General features: G+C 43.6%; 1 protein-coding gene across 10 annotated transcripts in view; it reads right to left on the bottom strand.

The window, feature by feature from the left end:
* Positions 1-12,397, bottom strand: part of ZNF608 (zinc finger protein 608) — a 130,613-nt gene that overhangs the window by 75,242 nt on the left and 42,974 nt on the right. For 9 of the 10 annotated variants that reach the window (XR_015167023.1, XR_015167024.1, XM_086410567.1 and 6 more), the window contains one exon: positions 2,173-2,428. The exons of the other annotated variant lie outside the window; for it this stretch is intronic. Coding sequence is in view for 5 of the 9 variants with exons in the window: in XM_086410567.1 (XP_086266693.1) it covers positions 2,173-2,428 (256 nt within the window). In the remaining 4 variants the exon portion in view is untranslated. The remainder of the gene's footprint in view (positions 1-2,172; positions 2,429-12,397) is intronic. 10 annotated transcript variants of the gene reach the window in all.

The raw sequence follows: 12,397 nt of genomic DNA, 5'->3' as shown, positions 1-12,397 counted from the left end.
AAGCAAAGTGAGAAAAAACAAAACAAAACCAAACCCTAAACTTAGAGCTGTTTTAGAACCACAAAAACCTTCTGGATTTTTTAATTTAATTTTACAGCATCTACCATGCAGGAAGGTCACATTGCAGGAACCTGTCCTATCCCACACTGAAATAAATAGAATCATGACGCAGTATAAACAGACAGGCGCTAAGTCACAGCTAGGAAAATGGAAGGCAGTGCTTCACCCTAAAGAGTTGGTTATCCAAGTACAAGACAATCTGACTTTCAACTTGATGTAAATTAATCCTTACTCTTTTTAAATCATTTTATACCTGAAAATCAGCACCTCCACTAATTAATCTTCATAATGTCTTGAAGTCTTTTCTACGTTTTCTCATGGAGATACCAGTCTGAAGCCCTTATCCATCACTTCTGCTCTAGGAAAAAAAATCTAAAGGAAGATGAACCGTGCACAACCCAGAGGCAATGAAGGAGAAGCCAGCTCCCCACGTGGAGCCCCTGCACTGGGCGGGTTCTGAACGACAAGCAACACGACAGAGGTTTAATTCCAGCTCCTCTGACACCTTCCTCCCGGTGTGGTTGTGCAGTACTGATTTAAGTGGCTTTCCAGTTTAAGAGGGAGAAGGCGCAAAACCTCCCACGTTTCTAAAACCAAGAGTAAATGTTAACTGTCAGGTCTATTTGAGCAAATAAGAGAGTTCTCCGCATCTGCTGCTTTCATTCTTCTCATGGCTGCTTCCTATAGAATTCAATCTTAATTTTTCCTTACTGATGCTATCTACCAAATTTTCTATCTAATGATGAAATCCATCCTACAAGAAGAGTAAATTCAAGATAGTATGTAGAATTCAAAGATTTTCCTTAGAAGTTTTGTTTTTCCGTCTTGAAACAGCCTATTTTTTGCCTTCTCGCAGTTATGCTTACACCTGTCGCCTGATTTTCAGTCATTTTTACTCTCATTCCCTAGTTTGTCACCATTCTTAACTATTTTCTCCCAACCATTTCTTTCCCAACAATCACCCCCAATATATTGTCCTTTCCCATCCATTCAGCCTCTTCAGCACATATTTTATTTCTTCTCCTTTGAGTTTCAGCCCCCAGTTCTCCCCCTTGATACAGAGGAATCTATTGATTTTGCATCTCAGGTCCTTCTTGTTACCTTTATCCTTGCTCTGAACTCCTCTCCTAAAAGACAATGATACTGATAAGGGTCATCTCCTCACTCTTGACCAATCTAGCTCAGAGGAAAAACGCTTCCCCTCTGTTCTTCACTTTCCTTTGGTCCCCGGGTGTACCCTGGAGCGTGCTTCTTCCCCATGGCAGGAAGCACTCCGAAATGCAGCAGTGGAGCTCTCTCCTTCATATTTAGTTTGTATTAATTATCTACTGTGCTCTGTCAAGGACACTGGCCATATGAAACATGCTATACTTGATGATCTTGTACTATGAGATGTGGCCAACCATGTCTGGATCCACTGTCCGTTATGACACACATCTGATGTGCATTTCCAATAGGAATGAGAGATTCACCCAATCTATTTATTTCTCTTGCACCTTGGGTCTCATGACTAATAGACAGCACTTGCCAGACGGCCTGCTGAATTAGGGCACCAGGAAGGTGCTGCGTCTCCAGCCACAGAAAAGAACTGACTGACTCAACTGGAGCTTACACCTTGGACCTTGGCTTCATTAACTCTGAGCAACAACTGGCCACCGTCAAATCACAGCAATGGCCCTTGCTAAATGTAGGAACACTGGCTCAACTCAGAAGGTAAATATAAGCCTCAACAACACAGAAACAACCACCTCAAGACAGATCAGTTGGCAAACCAACAACAAAACGAACTTGAGATCTATTGCCCATTCTAATTTTCATGATACCTCCTAGGAGAAACGGTAACCTTCAGCCTGCTTCTCAGAGTCCTTCCACGTTAAAGCACTTAAAGTGGAGAAGCACGTAGATAGACACCAGACTGTTCCTGAATGAATGTAAAAGCAGCCATGAACAAAAAGAGAAACATAGCTCTTATTTCAACAAAAATCAAGAGCGCGTAGAAACCACTTTTCTTTCCTCTCTGAATACCACAAAGCAAATTCCCATTACAGGTAGACACAGAGACATCACAGGGAAGAGGACATGGGGGAATAGATCAAAATAAATTGTATTTACCTTCTTCTGTTTCATGCCACACGATCCCTTCCAAATTCACACTGGTTCCGGGTTCACAGGGCCCAAGACACTCTGGCTCTGTCACTACTCCAACTTCACACGTATTGACACCCACGGAACGAGTTCGAACCAAAAGCTGTTCAACCGGTGCTGCAATATTGGATGAAGATGGGGAAAAGTAGGAGGGCAGGAGCTGAGGCGTGAGACTGCTGGCAATCGGCGGCGGAGGCGCTGGTACTGTAAACAGGGGGTCAACCTGAAAGACAGACAGGCTTACTGCAGTGGTGCTGCGTGCTTGCAGCTCTTTTCAATGCAATCTGTTGACATCACTTCCAGAATACATCACCATTCCAAATTCTATTTGCAATTATAATATGCTTTGAGTGTTTTAATGGTGCCAAAATACAAAGTAGAAGAGAAATAAGCATTTTCGTTTTTCACGATACACAAAGTAAACATTGGAGCTCTAGCTTCTTGGGTTACAGACAGGCCTTTGGGGTCCTTACAAATTCACCAATTGACAATGTTTAGCCTCAAGAGATGTGCAGGAAATATGCTTTGAGAAATGAAGACTATTTCCCACTTGTCATGAAACTGTATTTTCAACATAACAACATTTTTCAAAGGAGAAACTCCAATAAATATCCATATAGGCATCACTGGACATTTAAGCATAAGAGATAGATTAAAATTGTTTTCAAAGTACTTTATAAACCATAATGAATTCAATCACTACTAAAACAGATTAATTTACTCTGCCAAACATACAAAATCATAAACTTGATTACACACACAGAAACACAGAAACTGGATATTATTAGCATGTATTAGGCATCAACTTTTAACTAAGTGTTCTACTGCAAAGTTTGACAGCGTTCATAGAAATGGAGAACTACCCATAAATGCATGTGCTCAACAGAATATGAGCTCCTCCATGTACAAGTCCTTTAGTGCTTCAACTTGTGAAGATCCCTGATGAGTTTGATCGGGACTCAGCAACTCTATGTTCAGAAAAGAGAAATGTCAGCCAAAACGAGACCCTGTGGTGCAACCGCTCCCTTGCACCCCAATCCTGAGGACAACAGCAAAGGTGTCCTTTACCACAAAAAATGAGGGAGTCAGGCCATTAATGAAACCAAAAGCTAGGTATGTACTAAGTAGGTAGGTCACCAACAGACTGATCCACACCTTCCACCCACTGTAACAACTGTTATGACTGCTACAGAATAGCTCTGGCCCTGCTGACCGATTGTCACAGGCGAAAAAGCCAAACGCACAACATCTCTGCACAGGATTCCAGATCACCTGTGTCCTCAGGTTGCACAGAGACGTCACTGACATACAAGAGATGATGTTTATATGTCTTCTCAGTTGGGCTGACACAGGGGACGTGTAAAAAGGACAGAGAGAAAGCTCTTCTGGTAAAATTCCATCTTAGTGTGTTCATATATTCTCAGTTAAAATTTTTAAGAAATCAACATTTGATACAGACATAATAGTGTATAGTCTTTGTTCTTAAAACACACACACACACACAGAGCGTTTTTCAAGAGAAGTCATATGAGGAAGTGTGCTCCTCCTCCAACAGCTGAAGCAGTCATCTGTGTGGGCTTCTTGTTCATATGACTGGAGGAACTATTGCTACAGTTTGCATTTCACTAAAATGATACAGCGACGTTCACTTGCCTGAGTGATCCAAGATGCGACAGAACAGCCCTTCATCCAACTGCACGCTAAAGAAAGTTAATTTCCTGCTCTCCAAGCTGCCATAAAACTCCTTTTGCTCCATGCTTTTTATTGTTCTTCATTCTTGATCACAGAGCCCGAGAAAGGAAAGCATTTAACAGCCCCAAGCCCCAGATCTGGTGATTTATGCTTTTGTGTAAATGCAGCTTAATGTGGATCAAAGTTCACACTGATAGTTTCTATTTTAAAACTGAGCTGACAAATGAAGAAAGGGGTTCAGAGGAAGAAAATTTAAGGGAGGTGGGGGAAGCCAGTGCAGCCCTGTAGTCTTTATTACAACTAAAGGACTGCATGAGACTGAAGTCACTTTCTAGAATTTAAAAGAGGAAAAAAAAAAAAAAAGACCAAAGAAAATTATAAACCAGCGACTGCACATTTTCTTGCATGATTCCCAACAAACTCTTAATTTGTATAGTTAGTTGTAAATTGACTGTAATTTGGTGCGACACATATAAACTGAAAAAACAAAATGGAACATTCTCAAAATAGTCTTCATATCCTTGATCGACAGCATGCTGCTGCTAAGTCACTTCATTCGTGTCCAACTCTGTGCGACCCCATAGACGGAAGCCCACCAGGCTCCCCTGTCCCTGGGATTCTCAAGGCAAGAACACTGGAGTGGGTTGCCATTTCCTTCTCCAATGCAGGAAAGTGAAAAGTGAAAGTGAAGTCGCTCAGTGTCGTGTCCGACTCTTAGCGACCTCATGGACTGCAGCCTTCCAGGCTCCTCCATCCATGGGATTTTCCAGGCAAGAGTACTGGAGTGGGGTGCCATTGCCTTCTCCGGATCGACAGCATACATTAATTCTAAAAGAACAAATACAGCTTCAGTTAGATAAACAAGAAGACTGAATAAAAGAAAAGAGGTGAGGTGTCTTGGAGAGTACCAACTCTCTAATTGTGAAGCTTAGGATGCCGTGGGAAAACATGTACAAAAGAAGCTGTAGGGATGGGGGGAGCAGACCACAGGACGTTGGCCACACCTCCCCACTAAGTAAGCCTGTGGCTTATGAGAGTCATTTAACCTCACTGAGGCCCATGTTCCTCAACTGGAAAATTTATTTTCTTGCCTTCTAATAGTGATGATGAATCCTATCACAACAGAATTTCTAGATTAAATCTCTATTTCGGTATAACTCTGTTTATGAATATATTTGCATGGAGATACATACATACTCACATACTCTTTGGGATATTTATGTAATTCCAAAGATGAAGCTTCTAAAGAATCTAGATGGCTTGATGGGAGAGGCCATGGTATCCTAGGCCTACCGGCAAGTTAACTGTTTATTTCCATTAACACAATTCAAAAGCAATGAAAAGAGTTCAGCTGATGATATATACAGAAGGGACCCTGGAGCCCTGTGCACACTTGTTTTAAAATGAGAAAACTAAGATTCAGAGAAGTTTGCCTATAAATATGAACAATAATCATAAACAGTCCCCCAATGTAATAACAGTCTAAAACTCTTAAACTTGATAGGAAAACTCAACAGGTTATATGGTTTTATAGGTTAAGCTCTTTGACTTGCACAGGTGAATTTCTCTTAAGTTTTTCCACTGAACTCGCTTCCTCAATGCAGCTCAAACCCCCATTCCTTTAGGTCTCGATTATCATTATGAGTAGAAAAGCAAACTTTTCTCCCTTGGGATTTCAGGATTTGGAGTGGAAAACAAAGACCATCCATGAGGTATACCAAGGGCCCTCCTCTCCCAGAGCTTACCAACTGGAAAGGTGGTAGGGAATTACAGCCACTCTCAGAGGAGTTTTTGTTGGCAGGTATGCCAGTTTTAAAAACATTTTCTTTCTTTTTTTGCCAATGCAAAAAATTAGGGACAAGTCTGAATTTCCTCTCTCTCGTAACATAATAATTGGATCATGCGTTATGCTGGGCCCACATTGTTCGTGGCCTCAACTGACAAGGCTGAGCTCCCTCAGCCTGCAGTGACCTGCCCAGGCAGAAGCCGCTGAGTTTGCATTTCCAGCTTTTTGAGACAACCACAGAATGTTCTAGCTAGGAGGTCATCTAACCCAGCTTACTCATTCTAGAGAAAGCCAGGGCCCGTATCTGTGTAAGGGCAATAATTTATCTGTAGTGGCAGCCCAGGTGACCACAGAAGAACAGCATCCTCTAAGAAGGACCTTTATAAAGGAGCTAAGCATACACTGGGAGGGAAAAGAGGGATGGGGGAAATAACTTAAGAGTTTGGTTATTTCTTTGTGTTAGTGAACACCCCCAGTGTGACATGACGTGGTCTTCCAAAATAGAAATCGGTCCTTGTGTATTTCATGGTGTCTAATACACAGCCGTGTGACGCGACACACAAGGCAGGGTTTTGAAAAGTTGTTTTTGCCTTATACAAAAGGTCAGCTTCCACTGTCCCCTGATTTCTCAGGTCATTCACTCCTACACTGAAACACAATTTCTTCACCCAGCGGGGCTCTTTAAGAGCAGCAACAGTTCCTACAAGAGTGTCTGGAAAGGAGGCAATGCACACTTGGACTTGCGTAGTGACAAACCTCAGGTTGTTCTGGTTCAAATCCTGACCCTGGAGGTACTTGCTTGTGTGGGATTCTGAGCAAATGACTGGCTATTCTAAGGCTCAGTGTCCGGATCTAAGAAATGGGAGTAAGAATAATGATTATCCACGGGGTTGCAGTGAGGACTCAATGAGATAACTCATGCCCAGTGAAAGCTTGGCATAGTGCTTAGCTCAGTAAACAACGGCTTAGGAAAAGAAAAAAAAAAAAAAAAAGTCCCTGGTCTGATATTACAGTTCTCTAACCCTGCATGCACTCTTACAAAGCTCCTTTTTATATCCTACTATGTTTAACATAAATCTATAATCCTCTCCAAATGCATGGTTAAGTGCGGTTAAAAAGTATGTTAAAAGTATAAGAAAAAGGGCTTAACCCTGAGAAGCTCAGCCTGAGGAAATACTGCTCCTTTCATACACTGGCATCTGGCAGTCGTCCACTGGCTTAATCCAGCCCCATTTTACAGCAGGCCCTGATGAGTCCTCCACTTCTGCAGAATCTCCTTCCACTCATCTCTTGCTGGACCTCTTTTTTTTGTGTGCTATGCTCCCCTCAAAGTTTCCTTTTATTCACCTCAAATTGATCACATGTCCACCCAATAAATAATTACTAACATACCTGCTTTGTGCCAGGTGCCACTAGCAAAAGAGTGAGCAAGACTGCAGCAATAATCAAATGGTCATACAAATCCAGCAAAATTGCAAGTGTCGCTGCAGCACTTCACGTAAGGGGCTATCCAGGGTGACCTGAGTGTGAAAACCAGCATGTAAAGGCAGTGCGGGGCAGAGATCAGCCTCTGTAGCTGAAGTCCACGTCAACCTTTAGCAACAGAACCCTGGGCAAGTTGCCTGATCTTTCTGGGACTCAGTAGCTTCATCTGTAAAATGGAAACAACACCTGACTACTAAGGTGACTACTACTCAAGATCACGCAAAACGACGTTACCCCAGGGCACCAGGGATGGAATGCTGCTAAGTTGCTTCAGTTGTGGCCGACTCTGTGTGACCCCAGAGACGGCAGCCCACCAGGCTCCCCCGTCCCTGGGATTCTCCAGGCAAGAACACCGGAGTGGGTTGCCATTTCCTTCTCCAATGCATGAAAGTGAAAAGTGAAGGTGTGAAAAGTGAAATTGCTCAGTTGTGTCCGACTCTTCACGACCCCATGGACTGCAGCCTACCAGGCTCCTCCGTCCATGGGATTTGCAGCCAAGAGTACTGGAGTGGGTTGCCATTGCCTTCTCCTAAGGTATGGAATAGCCCTCAATAAACAAATGCTACTGCCATCGTCAATATGATTATTATTATCACAAACATACCTGAGACCTGAACTGAAAAGAAAATGCTAGGTGGTTTAGCCCTTTAGAAGCCAAATGCTAGGATTTGCTACTAAGATTAGCAGTTATAAGTACCTTTCGGGAGGGACATACCCTAAAAGAGTATTCCTACCATCTTCCATTTAAAAATCGGTGGGGAATTATTAGTCAAATGATACCAATAACTGGAATAAAAGAGCAGGAGGGAGAACTGGCCAGTTTTAGCGATGGTTCCTTTGTCAAAGCTCTTTTCTGTTACCCTGACGGGACACTGATGTAATATACTAGAGCCTGAAAGAGGAAAGCAGCCATCTCCAGTGGAAGAAAAAAAAAAAAAGACCCATAAGTCTAACAGCTGGTGGTGGCAGCCTGTCAAACTGAGGAAAGTTAATGTCAAGAACAGACGCGCGGCAGTCTCTCACTGTTATTTTTGCATGATTATTCCCAGGTGTTGGTGCACACTGAGCAGTAGCCTGGCTATTTATTACTCGAGAGAGCCTGAGAGCATGGGAGTGGGGGAGCAGAGAGGGGACAGGGAGGCGGGGAAGAAAAGGTTATTTACACAGATAGCGGCACTTAGGGTGAGTAATCAGAGGACCAGGGGGAAAAATAGTCTGTAGAGAGATCCTGGCAATGTTTTCTCTGTTCACCTTATTTCAAGAGCTTCCTGAGTGCCGACGAGCAAGGAAGGCTCCAATGCTGAAGCATGGTGGGCAGCAGCTTTGCACCACTCGGGCACAGACTGTGGCCCCTGGTGATGGTTTCCAGCAGCTGGAAACTGACAAGTTAGGAGAGGTCGGCTGGGCAGGGCTGACCCGACAAAGGGACAGTCAGGTTGGCTCTATTGTGGGGATGGCTAGCACTGCCAGGCAGATGGGAAGTTCACCACCAGGGAACAGGCAAGCCTCAAGGAAAGATTCCTTCCTACACCTCGGGGCAGGTCTGAACCTTCACTGGGGAACTTGCCTGGGTTTCTTCCATCTGTTGCTACAAATCTGCATGCTCATCTTGCTCTTAACCCCTCAATCCTGGGATTCTCGGGTCGCCAACAACCAGAGCGGGAATGGTGTTTTATTTTGTTCAGAGTCAATATTTTTACATTCTGTGAGCACACCGGGGCACGATTACTTAATGCTCTCGTTTTCTCCATATCCTGGTATTTGGCTGTTTTATGAGATTGCCCACAGTCACCCCTTTAATTTAAAAAGCATTAGACAGAGACGGCACTCCATGTAAGGGAAATCACAGCTCTTTAAAGGTGACCACTGGCGCAGTCCATCACTTTGCATTTTAACTACCCTTTCTGCCAGACATCATTGCTTCATTAGTAAAGCAAGGGAAGCTTAAAAAATGGTTTCCTTAAGCACCGATCTTTTCCCCAAAATGATTCGTCAAGGGTGAATTTTCATCCTTGTCGGACAAAATTGGAACAACTGCATTTCAGTATTCCTAATTCTGTCTTTCCTACATGTAGTGCAGGCTTTTCCTTCTAGAAACCGTGATCAGGGCAAAGCACGTGCTACAGCTTGCTGCCAAACAACAGGGGCAAACTCCTTCTAAGGGCCTACTGTACACCAGGCCCCAGATGTTTTCTATCTCCTCTGACACTCATAACATCCCCATTTTATAGAAACAGAAACTGAAGATCTCAGCGAATGAGCTACTTACCCAGAGAGCTGAAATTCAAAGCCAAACCTCTCTGACTTCAAAGTCTGTGGACTTTCTTGTAAAACTAGTAACAGTATCAGTCACTACTGTTTAACACTTATTACACAGGAGGGATGGTACTATGCATTCTCTCATTCAGTCTTCACAAGGTTGTGACTGAAAGTACTTAACAGATGAGGAATAAGGAACTTAAACGGAAAAGGTCACTTAGGGTCAGTGGCTGAGCCAGAATCTGAACTCACATTGATCAAACAGCAAAAGAAACTCTTCTCAATGTAGAAGAGAACACAAGAAAGAAACCTACCTCCCCGGGTAATTCCTGACCCTTTTCTGCATGTTAGAAGCCATGCATCTGATTATTCTCTCAACTCCTAGTTTAGGATGGTGCATCTTGGTGTGCCCAAGCAAATACCGCAATTCCTTCAGAAACCTCAACTACAGAACCTCGCAGAAACCATAGCTCAGGTTCTGTTTTGCTGTTGTTGCTGTTTTAAATCATCTGACTCCAAAAGCAACAGATATACACAATGACTGGAAATCATACTATCATTTTCACTTTCTCATTCCTAGGTATAAAGACAGAGACCAAATAAAAAGCCAAAGTTCTAGCTGCTCGCACGCTTTTAAAGGCTTAGCTGCTGAATAGGTAGGGCTCAGCCTCGGGATGGACCAGGGCTCCAGTTCCAAGGGCAGTGGGGTCAAGATGGATGCTTTCATTCCCAACCAGGACTCCAGCCCTGCTGAAGTCACAGAATGCTAGCCCAGGCTCTCGGGGACGCTGCGTTGGGGGTGGTGGTCAAGGGAAGGTCGCTGACTGTTCAGTGTGTTATTCAAGAAGCAACTCCATGTGCAGGTCACAAGTCAGAGGCACAGACAGGCCAGCCACAGGTGTAAACTACATTTTAAACAACAGTGACGATTTTTAACTTCATGCTCTAGCTGTGACAATTTTTCAAAGCAAAAGACAAGGTACTGAGTCCATATGGAAAGACAGAGTATAATTAAACTACCCTGGACTTGGTGTCTAAAGCTCTCTGGTTGTTTTGAAGCCAAACCAAAATCTCCCCTAGAAGGCCCTCCCCGCGCTGTGCCAGGTTCCATGGGAAAATGAAGCTGGTGGAGCTAGAGGGGACACAGGGACTCAGCCTTGGGTACTTTCCACCAACCACAGCAGTTGTTACACACTCAGCCTCATCTGCGTTCTCTGTCAGGGGAGGGAGGGAACCATTCCTATCTTATTCCTGAGCCACAGATTCTTCATCTGTTTTAAAAGTGTCGGTGACACTACTCAGCAACCTAAGCACACTTTAAACAGCAGTAAATGACCACTGTTTTCCTATCTTGTTCATAAGGCTTCTCTGATTTCCTCTCATCCTGCCTACTTCCAAAGACACCTTAAAAAACAAAATTAAGCCACAAAAAAAGGAGGAGGGAGTAAAAGTACTTAAAAAAAAAGTCTGTCTTCTTGGATTAATCCTTTTCCCTTTATTTTGGACAAAACTAAACCCCTGTGTATACCTCAGATATGCAAATGACACCACCCTTATGGCAGAAAGTGAAGAGGAACTAAAGAGCCTCTTGATGAAAGTGAAAGAGGAGAGTGAAAAAGTTGGCTTAAAACTCAACATTCAGAAAACAAAGATTATGGCATCCGGTCCCATCACTTCATGGGAAATAGATGGGGAAACAGTGGAAACAGTGTCAGACTTTAGTTTTTTGGGCTCCAGAAATCACTGCAAATGGTGACTGCAGCCATGAAATTAAAAGATGCTCGCTTCTTGGAAGAAAAGTTATGACCAACCTAGACAGCATATTAAAAAGCAGAGACATTACTTTGCCAACAAAGGTCCGTCTAGGCAAGGCTATGGTTTTTCCAGTGGTCATGTATGGATGTGAGAGTTGGACTGTGAAGAAAGCTGAGCACCGAAGAATTGATGCTTTTGAACGGTGGTGTTGGAGAAGACTCTTCAGAGTCCCTTGGACTGCAAGGACATCCAACCAGTCCATTCTAAGGGAGATCAGTCCTGGGTGTTCATTGGAAGGACTGATGCTGAAGCTGAAACTCCAATACTTTGGCCACCTCACGCGAAGAGTTGACTCAGTGGAAAAGACCCTGATGCTGGCAGGGATTGGGGGCAGGAGGAGAAGAGGACAACAAAGGATGAGATGGCTGGATGGCATCACCGACTCGATGGATATGAGTTTGAGTAAACTCCGGGAGTTGGTGATGGACAGGGAGGCCTGGCGTCCTGCGATTCACAGGGTCACAAAGAGTCAGACACGACTGAGCAACTGAACTGAATTGAACTGATGCTGGCAAAGACTGAAGGCGGGAGAAGGGGATGACAGAGTACGACATGGTTGGATGGCATTACCAACTCAATGGACATAAGTCTGTGTAAGACCCGGGGGTTGGTGATGGACAAGGAAGCTTGGCATGCTGCAGTCCATGGGGTCACAAAGAGTCGGACACAACTGAGTAACTGAACTGAACTGAACTGAAACCCCTGTAAAGTTCCACATCAATCCCATTTCTTGCAATTACATCTGGCCCTTGGTCCTGAAGAGTGAAATTTTTAAAAAAGCAGCCCAGAGGTAAAACTCTGGATTTTGCTTCACGTGGATGCACCTGCATCAGCGAGCAAATCAATTTCAAAACCCCTGGTTACTGAGTATCTCCGCAGATAACTGGCCATTAAAGCATTGCCTGTCTTCGCATGACCCCAATTTCTCCTCGAAATTAATAAAAGGTTGGAGGTCTCTAATCCTCAGCTATCTCAGGACACAGACATGATTCAATGAAGGGAGAAAGGAGGGGAAATGAAAGAAAGAAAAGCCCTGTTGGGAGTTGGGATAATCACCTTATTCCTAAAGCTCTAACCAACAGCACTTCTTTATAGTAGAAAATCTCACCTGCAACCACCTAAACATAGTCTTTTCAGGAATATTTTGGACATTTA

This window comes from Bos grunniens, chromosome 7 (assembly GCF_055505025.1).
Source record: "Bos grunniens cultivar Pamir isolate PY7600 chromosome 7, Bosgru_T2T1.0, whole genome shotgun sequence".
NCBI classification, from domain to species: domain Eukaryota; kingdom Metazoa; phylum Chordata; class Mammalia; order Artiodactyla; family Bovidae; genus Bos; species Bos grunniens.
This window is presented reverse-complemented; position numbering and strand designations above follow the sequence as displayed.